The sequence below is a fragment of the Anabrus simplex genome, chromosome 1 (assembly GCF_040414725.1).
Source record: "Anabrus simplex isolate iqAnaSimp1 chromosome 1, ASM4041472v1, whole genome shotgun sequence".
Lineage (NCBI taxonomy): Eukaryota > Metazoa > Arthropoda > Insecta > Orthoptera > Tettigoniidae > Anabrus > Anabrus simplex.
Window position 1 is genome coordinate 1262435659 of NC_090265.1, and position 14132 is coordinate 1262449790.

General features: G+C 36.3%; 1 protein-coding gene across 1 annotated transcript in view; it reads right to left on the reverse strand.

The window, feature by feature from the left end:
• ND-B16.6 (NADH dehydrogenase (ubiquinone) B16.6 subunit) overlaps positions 1-14132 on the reverse strand; it is a 68652-nt gene that overhangs the window by 13756 nt on the left and 40764 nt on the right. The window contains exon 2 of the mRNA XM_067137670.2: positions 13016-13166. Within this exon, the coding sequence (XP_066993771.1) occupies positions 13016-13166 (151 nt within the window). The remainder of the gene's footprint in view (positions 1-13015; positions 13167-14132) is intronic.

Here is a 14132-nt window from a genome sequence, read left to right on the forward strand (position 1 = left end):
CAAGTAAGTTCTTTTCGATGATCGGGAATAGTGAGTTGGTGTTTATACTGGGATACATGTTGACTATATCAAAGGAGTGCATTGAATGATATGGTTGAAGCTTGAAACTGTTTAGTTTGTTCACTAATTCTACAGTGTTCCTGATGGATTTATTTGATGAGAATTTATAATGTTTATTAAGAAATTGTTGGATAAATTGAGATAATTTATACAAGGGGCTTGGTCTGTAGTTTATTATGGGTCGAATAGGGACACCGGTTTTGTGGATTTTGGGTAGTGCTTTAGCTGTTGGTAGGCCTGGGTTCATAGTAATTAACTTTTGTTTTTCTTGTTCAGTGAGGAGAAAAGATGTGCTCTTTAGAATTTGTTTCAGTTGCCTTTGAATTGATTGTGTTGGGTCTTTCTTAACTATTGAAAAGGATTCATTATCTAAGAAAGTTTTGGTTTTTTGAATGTAATCTGTTTTATCCATAATGACTGTTGTGTTGCCTTTGTCGGCCTTGGTAATGATGAGGTGGTTGTCTTTGACTTTCTTTTTAAGATTGAGAATTTGTTTTCTTTCAGTAAGGGAGTCTTTGTTGATTTTGGTGATAGGGGTCGCAGTACGGTTTTTTGAGAAAAAACTTTTGTTTAATTGTTTTTTTACGTCCATTCTGAGTTCGTCTTGTAGTTCATATGGCATTTTGCTGATAGCAACTTCTGATTCAACTACGAGTTTGGAGGCTGTAAGGGCCGAGTTGAAACAAGGCCAGTTGTGCTTTGGACCTTTCGAAAGAATTCTTATATCGTCCTCATTTAAGTTGGTGGTGGAGAGATTAATTACTGGAGGGTGGAATTGTTGTAGATTGTCATTAACGAGGTTAGGTTTGCTGTTAGGTTTTGGAGGGGAGTTGCTGTGTTTTTCCTTATTTTTAACTGCTACAAGTTTTTTCTCTAGTGTTATCTGTTTTTTGGACAAAATATTGAACAACTTGATTTGGACTTCATCTTGAAAAAGATTCCACTGAGCATTTGAAAGTAAGGTGGCTGCCTCTAAGTGAGTTTCATATAAGCGATGATTTAAAAACGACTTTTTCTTATAGAGAAATTTTAGTTCATTTTCTAACCAAAGTTTGTTTGTCCTAACCTGAACATCTTGTTGATAGGGAGGAACAAAACGTTGTTTCGTGACGCTTTTTAAAAAATTAGGGGTTAAATTCTGTGTAATGCATTGTTTGATAAATGCTATATCCTTGCCTATTTTCCCAATTTTGATTTTTAAGCCCAAGTAATGATAGGCTAACGACTTTGCCTGGTTGGCTGCTTCATTTAAACCTAAGAATTTCATTTTTTTGTCCGTATTGAACTGAGAAGGATGATAGGAAAAACTTAAAACGGTCCACCTTTTCAATACAAAAAGTTATATTTTATTTATAACATGTATTTGTACTTGGAACTAGTTTCGACGCTGTGTTTGCGTCATCATCAGCCAAAATGGGAAACAGGCAAGCATGTAGGCATTTATGTTACACAAGGCGTTACATTAAACAATACACATCTTACAAGGAGATAAAAACAGGGACGAATATAGGAAACAAATGAATCGTTGAGAAAACAAAAGTTATACAAATTGAAAATAACCTTAACCACACATCTTGCAGTGCGAAAGTGTTCTTCTTGAATGATTCCTGAATGTAAAACACACGCGCACACATTTCTGAGGAGCCAGCAGGCAGGACAAAGTAAAGTGAAACCTTAAGAGTTCTTCTGAGAAGAGTTCATCATTTTTCTATGTTCCGACTAACTAATGAAGTCTCCCTTGAGTTCCTGATAAACATATACAACAGGAAATTCTCCTTCACTCTCCATGCCTGGAAGGCATCCTGGAAGGCCTTTTCCGGAATGTCTTTTAGAGCCGATGTAACATGCGCCTGGATTCTTTCAACGGTCCACCTTTTCAATACAAAACGCACGCGCACACACTTCTAAAGAGCCAGCAGGCAGGAAAAAGTAAGGTGAAACCTTGAGAGTTCTTCTGAGAAGAGTTCATCATTCTTTCTATGATCTGACTAACTAATGAAGTCTCCCTTGAGTTCCTGATAAACATACACAACAGGAAAATTAAACAATACACATCTTACAAGGAGATAAAAAACAGGGAAAGTTATACATATTAAAAATAACCTTAACCACATATCTTGTAGTGCGAAAATATTCGTCTTGAATGATTCCTGAATACAAAACACACGCGCATACATTTCTGAAGAGCCAGGAGGCAGGAAAAAGTAAAGTGAAACCTTAAGAGTTCTTCTGAGAAGAGTTCATCATTTTTTCTATGTTCCGACTAACTAATGAAGTCTCCCTTGAGTTCCTGATAAACATACACAACAGGAAATTCTTCTTCACTCTCAACAATAGCTATAAAGATCAACGGTAAATTTCATTTTAAATATTGTGTAGAGACGTGAAAGCATGATCTTGAATATAATATAACTCCTTCATTTAACCCAATTTTTTACACAAGGTGTTATATTAAACAATCCACATCTTACGAGGAGATAAAAACAGGGACGAATGTAGAAACAAATGCATTTTTGAGAAAGCAAAAATTATACATATTAAAAATAAGCTTAACCACACAACTTGCAGTGCGAATTTGCCTTGAATGAATCCTGAATACAAGATGCACGCACACACTTTCTAAAGAGCCAGCAGGCAGGAAAAGGTAAGGTGAAACCTTAAGAGTTCTTCTGAGAAGAGTTCATCATTCTTTCTATGTTCCAACTAACTAAAGAAGCCTCCCTTGAGTTCCTGATAAACATACACAACAGGAAATTCTCTTTAACTCTCAACAATAGCTATAAAAGAGCAACGGTAAATTGTATTTTAAATACTGTGCAGAGATGTGGAAGCATGATCTTGTACATGATATAACTTCTTCATTTAACCACCTTTGAAAGTTTCTCTCTATATTACATAGCTTCATTAACAACCATTCTGTAGCTGCACAAATTAATCTTGTAATCTTCATAGGTCCGGTATTCAGCTTGACAAGAATATAAAATAGGTATTAAGGAATACATTGTTGAGAGTTTGGAGGTTGACTGTGCCAGTATTGGTGGTGTATTGTTGCAGCGTTATGTGTAGGGTGGGGGCAGGTTTCTATGATGATTATTGCGGGACATAAGGCGGTAAAGCTATGGCACGAGATGAAGAGGAACAGAGCGTGTTGGATAGTTTAGGTCTGGGCAGCGGCCGTTGTTGGATTAGGAGGGGAGAGGGGAGGGGCGGTAGGGGAGGAGGGGTGGAAGGGGGGGAAGTATGGAGGGTGATGTGGTGAAAGTGTGTGGCGTGACAAAGTATTATGCATGATTTGAAAGACAGATCTGTTTTTCGGGATATTCATGTTTTTGAAAATTTCAATGAGAAAGTCGAATAGGATCTTTGGTTTCTCTGAGATATCATTTAAGTTTAGGTTGGGATTGAAATATTGGTCTAAATGAATATAGAGGTTTTCAGTGACGTCTAGGAAAGAACCTTTGTTTAGAATATCTAATACTTCAAGATCTTGATTTATTTCAGTAAAGTTGTGCTTAAATTCTTTTATATGTAGGCCGACCGCGGAAAAACGGTTGTGTTTTATGGCATTGACATGTTCTGCATATCTGATTTTAAAGCTGCGTCCTGTTTGCCCTAGGTAAGAACTTTTGTAGTCTTGGCAAGAAAACCTATATACACCTGATTTAGAAAAAGGACTACTTTTATTTATTGATGAAGAGTTGTGTAGGATCTCTGTGCTTCTATTGTTAGTACGAAAGGCTATTTTAACGTTGTGTTTTTTAAAAACGTTAGTGACGTTGTAAATTTCTTTATTGAAGGTAAATGTGGAAAGCGTGGCAGTGCTAGTATTGTCTTTTATTAGGGTGGTTTTTGGGCGGTGTCTGAATTTATTGATTATTCTTTCAATAAAGGATTCATTATATCCATTGAATTTTGCTATAGAGCGAATGGTGTTCAATTCTTTATTTAAGTTTTTTCTTGACATTGGAATTTTGAATGCTCGGTCTACTAAGCTATTATATGTAGCCGCTTTGTGTGTTTGGGGGTGTAGTGAGTCATTTCTTATAGTAGTGGCCGTTTGAGTGGGCTTTCTATAGATACTATATGTGAACGAAGAGGGGTGCCTGTTGATTGTTAGGTCTAGGAAGTTGATGGAGTTGTTTGTCTCTGATTCTAAGGTAAATTTAATGTCATGATCAATATTATTAAGGTTTTTGAGGGTGGAAGGCGCGTCTATGGAGCGTTCATCTACGATTATAAATGTGTCATCGACGTACCTAGCCCAAAATTGGATATTAGCAAATTTGATGTTATTGTCGATGGCGGTGTGCTCTAGGAAATCAAGGTAGATCTCTGCTAAAATTCCTGAGGCTGGTGAACCCATAGCCAAACCATCTTGTTTGTAAATGATCTTATCGAATGTGAAGTAGTTATTGTTAATTAGTAATCTTAATATGGTCATAAAGTCTTGAACTTCTAGTTTACTTAGTTGATAGTTAGCAAGTAAGTTCTTTTCGATGATCGGGAATAGTGAGTTGGTGTTTATACTGGGATACATGTTGACTATATCAAAGGAGTGCATTGAATGATATGGTTGAAGCTTGAAACTGTTTAGTTTGTTCACTAATTCTACAGTGTTCCTGTTGGATTTATTTGATGAGAATTTATAATGTTTATTAAGAAATTGTTGGATAAATTGAGATAATTTATACAAGGGGCTTGGTCTGTAGTTTATTATGGGTCGAATAGGGACACCGGTTTTGTGGATTTTGGGTAGTGCTTTAGCTGTTGGTAGGCCTGGGTTCATAGTAATTAACTTTTGTTTTTCTTGTTCAGTGAGGAGAAATACAAATACAATAGAAATTTAAAATACAATTTACCGTTGCTCTTTTATAGCTATTGTTGAGAGTTAAAGAGAATTTCCTGTTGTGTATGTTTATCAGGAACTCAAGGGAGGCTTCTTTAGTTAGTTGGAACATAGAAAGAATGATGAACTCTTCTCAGAAGAACTCTTAAGGTTTCACCTTACCTTTTCCTGCCTGCTGGCTCTTTAGAAAGTGTGTGCGTGCATCTTGTATTCAGGATTCATTCAAGGCAAATTCGCACTGCAAGTTGTGTGGTTAAGCTTATTTTTAATATGTATAATTTTTGCTTTCTCAAAAATGCATTTGTTTCTACATTCGTCCCTGTTTTTATCTCCTCGTAAGATGTGGATTGTTTAATATAACACCTTGTGTAAAAAATTGGGTTAAATGAAGGAGTTATATTATATTCAAGATCATGCTTTCACGTCTCTACACAATATTTAAAATGAAATTTACCGTTGATCTTTATAGCTATTGTTGAGAGTGAAGAAGAATTTCCTGTTGTGTATGTTTATCAGGAACTCAAGGGAGACTTCATTAGTTAGTCGGAACATAGAAAAAATGATGAACTCTTCTCAGAAGAACTCTTAAGGTTTCACTTTACTTTTTTTGCCTCCTGGCTCTTCAGAAATGTATGCGCGTGTGTTTTGTATTCAGGAATCATTCAAGACGAATATTTTCGCACTACAAGATATGTGGTTAAGGTTATTTTTAATATGTATAACTTTCCCTGTTTTTTATCTCCTTGTAAGATGTGTATTGTTTAATTTTCCTGTTGTGTATGTTTATCAGGAACTCAAGGGAGACTTCATTAGTTAGTGAGATCATAGAAAGAATGATGAACTCTTCTCAGAAGAACTCTCAAGGTTTCACCTTACTTTTTCCTGCCTGCTGGCTCTTTAGAAGTGTGTGCGCGTGCGTTTTGTATTGAAAAGGTGGACCGTTGAAAGAATCCAGGCGCATGTTACATCGGCTCTAAAAGACATTCCGGAAAAGGCCTTCCAGGATGCCTTCCAGGCATGGAGAGTGAAGGAGAATTTCCTGTTGTATATGTTTATCAGGAACTCAAGGGAGACTTCATTAGTTAGTCGGAACATAGAAAAATGATGAACTCTTCTCAGAAGAACTCTTAAGGTTTCACTTTACTTTGTCCTGCCTGCTGGCTCCTCAGAAATGTGTGCGCGTGTGTTTTACATTCAGGAATCATTCAAGAAGAACACTTTCGCACTGCAAGATGTGTGGTTAAGGTTATTTTTAATTTGTATAACTTTTGTTTTCTCAACGATTCATTTGTTTCCTATATTCGTCCCTGTTTTTATCTCCTTGTAAGATGTGTATTGTTTAATGTAACGCCTTGTGTAACATAAATGCCTACATGCTTGCCTGTTTCCCATTTTGGCTGATGATGACGCAAACACAGCGTCGAAACTAGTTCCAAGTACAAATACATGTTATAAATAAAATATAACTTTTTGTATTGAAAAGGTGGACCGTTTTAAGTTTTTCCTATCATCCTTCTCAGTTCAATACGGACAAAAAATGAAATTCTTAGGTTTAAATGAAGCAGCCAACCAGGCAAAGTCGTTAGCCTATCATTACTTGGGCTTAAAAATCAAAATTGGGAAAATAGGCAAGGATATAGCATTTATCAAACAATGCATTACACAGAATTTAACCCCTAATTTTTTAAAAAGCGTCACGAAACAACGTTTTGTTCCTCCCTATCAACAAGATGTTCAGGTTAGGACAAACAAACTTTGGTTAGAAAATGAACTAAAATTTCTCTATAAGAAAAAGTCGTTTTTAAATCATCGCTTATATGAAACTCACTTAGAGGCAGCCACCTTACTTTCAAATGCTCAGTGGAATCTTTTTCAAGATGAAGTCCAAATCAAGTTGTTCAATATTTTGTCCAAAAAACAGATAACACTAGAGAAAAAACTTGTAGCACTTAAAAATAAGGAAAAACACAGCAACTCCCCTCCAAAACCTAACAGCAAACCTAACCTCGTTAATGACAATCTACAACAATTCCACCCTCCAGTAATTAATCTCTCCACCACCAACTTAAATGAGGACGATATAAGAATTCTTTCGAAAGGTCCAAAGCACAACTGGCCTTGTTTCAACTCGGCCCTTACAGCCTCCAAACTCGTAGTTGAATCAGAAGTTGCTATCAGCAAAATGCCATATGAACTACAAGACGAACTCAGAATGGACGTAAAAAAACAATTAAACAAAAGTTTTTTCTCAAAAAACCGTACTGCGACCCCTATCACCAAAATCAACAAAGACTCCCTTACTGAAAGAAAACAAATTCTCAATCTTAAAAAGAAAGTCAAAGACAACCACCTCATCATTACCAAGGCCGACAAAAGCAACACAACAGTCATTATGGATAAAACAGATTACATTCAAAAAACCAAAACTTTCTTAGATAATGAATCCTTTTCAATAGTTAAGAAGGACCCAACACAATCAATTCAAAGGCAACTGAAACAAATTCTAAAGAGCACATCTTTTCTCCTCACTGAACAAGAAAAACAAAAGTTAATTACTATGAACCCAGGCCTACCAACAGCTAAAGCACTACCCAAAATCCACAAAACCGGTGTCCCTATTCGACCCATAATAAACTACAGACCAAGCCCCTTGTATAAATTATCTCAATTTATCCAACAATTTCTTAATAAACATTATAAATTCTCATCAAATAAATCCATCAGGAACACTGTAGAATTAGTGAACAAACTAAACAGTTTCAAGCTTCAACCATATCATTCAATGCACTCCTTTGATATAGTCAACATGTATCCCAGTATAAACACCAACTCACTATTCCCGATCATCGAAAAGAACTTACTTGCTAACAATCAACTAAGTAAACTAGAAGTTCAAGACTTTATGACCATATTAAGATTACTAATTAACAATAACTACTTCACATTCGATAAGATCATTTACAAACAAGATGGTTTGGCTATGGGTTCACCAGCCTCAGGAATTTTAGCAGAGATCTACCTTGATTTCCTAGAGCACACCGCCATCGACAATAACATCAAATTTGCTAATATCCAATTTTGGGCTAGGTACGTCGATGACACATTTATAATCCTAGATGAACGCTCCATAGACGCGCCTTCCACCCTCAAAAACCTTAATAATATTGATCATGACATTAAATTTACCTTAGAATCAGAGACAAACAACTCCATCAACTTCCTAGACCTAACAATCAACAGGCACCCCTCTTCGTTCACATATAGTATCTATAGAAAGCCCACTCAAACGGCCACTACTATAAGAAATGACTCACTACACCCCCAAACACACAAAGCGGCTACATATAATAGCTTAGTAGACCGAGCATTCAAAATTCCAATGTCAAGAAAAAACTTAAATAAAGAATTGAACACCATTCGCTCTATAGCAAAATTCAATGGATATAATGAATCCTTTATTGAAAGAATAATCAATAAATTCAGACACCGCCCAAAAACCACCCTAATAAAAGACAATACTAGCACTGCCACGCTTTCCACATTTACCTTCAATAAAGAAATTTACAACGTCACTAACGTTTTTAAAAAACACAACGTTAAAATAGCCTTTCGTACTAACAATAGAAGCACAGAGATCCTACACAACTCTTCATCAATAAATAAAAGTAGTCCTTTTTCTAAATCAGGTGTATATAGGTTTTCTTGCCAAGACTGCAAAAGTTCTTACCTAGGGCAAACAGGACGCAGCTTTAAAATCAGATATGCAGAACATGTCAATGCCATAAAACACAACCGTTTTTCCGCGGTCGGCCTACATATAAAAGAATTTAAGCACAACTTTACTGAAATAAATCAAGATCTTGAAGTATTAGATATTCTAAACAAAGGTTCTTTCCTAGACGTCACTGAAAACCTCTATATTCATTTAGACCAATATTTCAATCCCAACCTAAACTTAAATGATATCTCAGAGAAACCAAAGATCCTATTCGACTTTCTCATTGAAATTTTCAAAAACATGAATATCCCGAAAAACAGATCTGTCTTTCAAATCATGCATAATACTTTGTCACGCCACACACTTTCACCACATCACCCTCCATACTTCCCCCCCTTCCACCCCTCCTCCCCTACCGCCCCTCCCCTCTCCCCTCCTAATCCAACAACGGCCGCTGCCCAGACCTAAACTATCCAACACGCTCTGTTCCTCTTCATCTCGTGCCATAGCTTTACCGCCTTATGTCCCGCAATAATCATCATAGAAACCTGCCCCCACCCTACACATAACGCTGCAACAATACACCACCAATACTGGCACAGTCAACCTCCAAACTCTCAACAATGTATTCCTTAATACCTATTTTATATTCTTGTCAAGCTGAATACCGGACCTATGAAGATTACAAGATTAATTTGTGCAGCTACAGAATGGTTGTTAATGAAGCTATGTAATATAGAGAGAAACTTTCAAAGGTGGTTAAATGAAGAAGTTATATCATGTTCAAGATCATGCTTCCACATCTCTGCACAGTATTTAAAATACAATTTACCGTTGCTCTTTTATAGCTATTGTTGAGAGTTAAAGAGAATTTCCTGTTGTGTATGTTTATCAGGAACTCAAGGGAGGCTTCTTTAGTTAGTTGGAACATAGAAAGAATGATGAACTCTTCTCAGAAGAACTCTTAAGGTTTCACCTTACCTTTTCCTGCCTGCTGGCTCTTTAGAAAGTGTGTGCGTGCATCTTGTATTCAGGATTCATTCAAGGCAAATTCGCACTGCAAGTTGTGTGGTTAAGCTTATTTTTAATATGTATAATTTTTGCTTTCTCAAAAATGCATTTGTTTCTACATTCGTCCCTGTTTTTATCTCCTCGTAAGATGTGGATTGTTTAATATAACACCTTGTGTAAAAAATTGGGTTAAATGAAGGAGTTATATTATATTCAAGATCATGCTTTCACGTCTCTACACAATATTTAAAATGAAATTTACCGTTGATCTTTATAGCTATTGTTGAGAGTGAAGAAGAATTTCCTGTTGTGTATGTTTATCAGGAACTCAAGGGAGACTTCATTAGTTAGTCGGAACATAGAAAAAATGATGAACTCTTCTCAGAAGAACTCTTAAGGTTTCACTTTACTTTTTCCTGCCTCCTGGCTCTTCAGAAATGTATGCGCGTGTGTTTTGTATTCAGGAATCATTCAAGACGAATATTTTCGCACTACAAGATATGTGGTTAAGGTTATTTTTAATATGTATAACTTTCCCTGTTTTTTATCTCCTTGTAAGATGTGTATTGTTTAATTTTCCTATTGTGTATGTTTATCAGGAACTCAAGGGAGACTTCATTAGTTAGTCAGATCATAGAAAGAATGATGAACTCTTCTCAGAAGAACTCTCAAGGTTTCACCTTACTTTTTCCTGCCTGCTGGCTCTTTAGAAGTGTGTGCGCGTGCGTTTTGTATTGAAAAGGTGGACCGTTGAAAGAATCCAGGCGCATGTTACATCGGCTCTAAAAGACATTCCGGAAAAGGCCTTCCAGGATGCCTTCCAGGCATGGAGAGTGAAGGAGAATTTCCTGTTGTATATGTTTATCAGGAACTCAAGGGAGACTTCATTAGTTAGTCGGAACATAGAAAAATGATGAACTCTTCTCAGAAGAACTCTCAAGGTTTCACTTTACTTTGTCCTGCCTGCTGGCTCCTCAGAAATGTGTGCGCGTGTGTTTTACATTCAGGAATCATTCAAGAAGAACACTTTCGCACTGCAAGATGTGTGGTTAAGGTTATTTTTAATTTGTATAACTTTTGTTTTCTCAACGATTCATTTGTTTCCTATATTCGTCCCTGTTTTTATCTCCTTGTAAGATGTGTATTGTTTAATGTAACGCCTTGTGTAACATAAATGCCTACATGCTTGCCTGTTTCCCATTTTGGCTGATGATGACGCAAACACAGCGTCGAAACTAGTTCCAAGTACAAATACATGTTATAGATATACGTTAGGTTAGGTGACGATGTATGAAGATGAAAACTGGAACATTTGCCACAGAGGCCTCCGGAGTGATGCTATAATTTTTTCAAAATGAAAGGAAATGCACACTTTCACGTTATATCGGATTTCGAAAAATAACAAACGAGCAAGCCAGAGTGTGGATATCATCCACAAAATCGCGAGTTTTGAACAAACCAATTGCCATTTCACACCGATTTTAATATATATGGGGTTTTCCCGATTTAAAAAAAATCGGACATAATTTTTCGCCATTATGAATTCTCACTATACAGTATAGTAGGCTGGAACTTACTCACTTTCTCTCTCTGACTAACCCTCTGAAAGAGTATAGTGGCATCATGTGAAAAGTCATAACAGGATCTCTGTCTTGAGCAAGATTAAATTAATGCATGTTCTGTCCAATCAGATGCCCGGTATGTGTGATAATGCGGGGGCGGGGAGAGAGAAGAATACCTCAATACTGAAAAACATCTGCAAAATTTTGACAGAGAATTAAACGTTGACAGTTTACCAACTTAAGTGCCATAATAATAGCTTTTTAAGATTTTGATTCAATACTATTCAATAAAACTTCCAACAAAGGAACAATAATTATTACACATGTATTATTACCATTAGATAGAAGTATGGTGCGATTATATAATTAAAAATAATTTAGTATTTGTCTACACACTAACTAACACATACTGTCAGACTAAAGAATGTGCGCTGTAAGTGGTCCACCTGTTGAGCTGGTGCTTGTCCTCTTGGACGACCATCAACTTTTCCCTCTACAAGAAGTTTCTCCAACTTCTCTACTTTCCTGGCTATAGGGCCAAACTGTTGGCTATCTCGTTTTGATGCAAGCTTTTGCAATATTGATTCTCTGGTGCTATGCATTGTCCAGGGTATTTGAAGCAGCCACCAATAGCATCATATTTCCGCAGTAACAAAGTGGTAGCAGCCGGCTTTCGTAATGGTCCATATCCCAGCCCCACATGAGGGAACAAGAAAGCTGATTGTTTGGAGAAGCCTGATTTTAGTGTTAACCCATTCAAGTCACATTGTTGACTGTGGAATCAGATTTAATTTGCCCGCCCTTAGTTTGAGCGTACCCTTCACACAAAAACATGCAAAAAATAAAAATGAATGTAGATAATTCACTGACATTTTGCATTCATGCCAATAAAGGTTATGACATATCCATTCTTCATTCCTTGAGTGACTGCTGGTTGTGGTACAATTGTTTCGTTTGAAATAATTTCAAAAAGAGCAGATCCGCGTACTCTAAAAACATTGCAATTTTGGATGGTGGACAGGCTATACATTTTTTGTATTTCTGAAACACCACTCTATTCACGAAATGGATATATATCAGGATTATTGTCATCTCCAATTTTCAATCACAACGATTCTTTTGTGTCACCAGCCGTGCGCGTTTGGAACAACCTGGCACAGCACTTTCACTCTCACATTCTTCAATATTCTGCTCTCTTCAGTAACTCTTACTGTTGTTATCACTATCCTTGAACTCCAATTTATTTTCCAAAATGTAATACTGCCATATTCACCATCTAAAACAATGTCTACAAGTGATTTCCATCTCTCGTCGACATTACCACAAAACTGGTTCTACAGCATTATGAATATTGATGAAAATAAACTGTTATTCAACAATTCCAGTGTCGCATAGAAATACAGACAGCATTGTTTACTAATAGTACATGCCTCTAGTTCCCTACAGTGTGTATTCTTAGAAATTATATTTCAAAAGAAATGTAATATACGATGATAAGCGAGGCACTGAGTCATTGTGAGCTCAGCTCGCCATTAGATTCATGCGCCAAAACACCGCGCGCGACCACAGTTAGCCGTGAGGCGAATGGATTAATGGTAATAGCAGTGTCTTTCTATAGAGGAGCTCCTTGTCATCACAATACATCTGCAGATTAACTCACTCTTAACTACCCTTCCACAATAAACCATAATAAAAACAGCACAATATTTCTGAGGAAAATTTTATCAGATATATGTTTCGAAAAAGGATGATATTGTTATCTTTCTTTCATACTCACTAAAAAATGTAACTGAACTAGTGAATAATAAATTAACATACTCTCTGTCACGTTCAGCAAGAAGCAATGGATAAAGAGCAAGTTTTGAACTTCTCATTTCTATGTCTTCCTGTTTGACTTTCTTGTAGTTCAAGAAGTAGAGGAATATAGCACCAGCTGTTATTCCAAAATAACCAAGGATCATGGTATAACCTGCAAGGAAAAAATATATCAGAAATATAGCACAGATAAAATTATAAGAGATAAGAATAAAACATTGTATGAAGATATAAACACAGTATTTTTTATAGGGTAACCTTTTTACAGTGACCTAAAAGTGGTATTCACCACAGTAGTAACGAGTTCATTCATCCGTCACTATTTCATATTGTACATCAAACGTAAGTTGAGTCAACGCCAATATGGTATTCTACAATGATATTTATAAATTGTTGTATATCTAAATAAGTCAGTGGTAGGCAAGGGCACATTTGCAGTTGGATAGTCATAATGGCACATTCAAAGCCCAAGAATATCAGTGCCTAAATGCAAATTTCATGATTAACGAGAACAGTTCTTCTTTGCTTCTAAAGCAAAGAATGTCCTTAGCCTTTTATAGTCCACAATGCTAATGGGATTTAGATAAGTGTGCCATCTACTCATTCGTGTAAGTAACTGTTTCATGACTGCACTATCAAATTCCAAAACAAAATACAGATCCTATTTGACTAACATCTGTTGATGCAGCTGAAAATAGTTTTGTGCTAGTTACATTTTCTGACGTGTTTCAAAATGGTGTCAAGTAGAGGTATGGACCACACAGGCCGGAGTTGTATGGAAAATAATATTAAGTTGGAAGTTTATAAGAGGCCATGACCAAGTTAGAACATACCATTTGAAAAGGCTGTGAGGAGAGAACAGAACAGTATCAAATGAATTGTTTCGAAAAAGAAGTAAAATATAATATGTTATTATCACACTTATGAAATTGACAGATACAGACATGATGTAGATTAGTTCTGCTGCAAGGGAAGAGGAGAATAATTGCCACGATAGTTGGAATTACGAAGATATTACCTTAAGTAAAAGGAAAAATACAGCCTAATACTTGTTATTTGACATTGAAGAGTGTAATCTGATAAAAAGTTAGATGTTGGCTTTTCCGGCGTTTGCTCTATT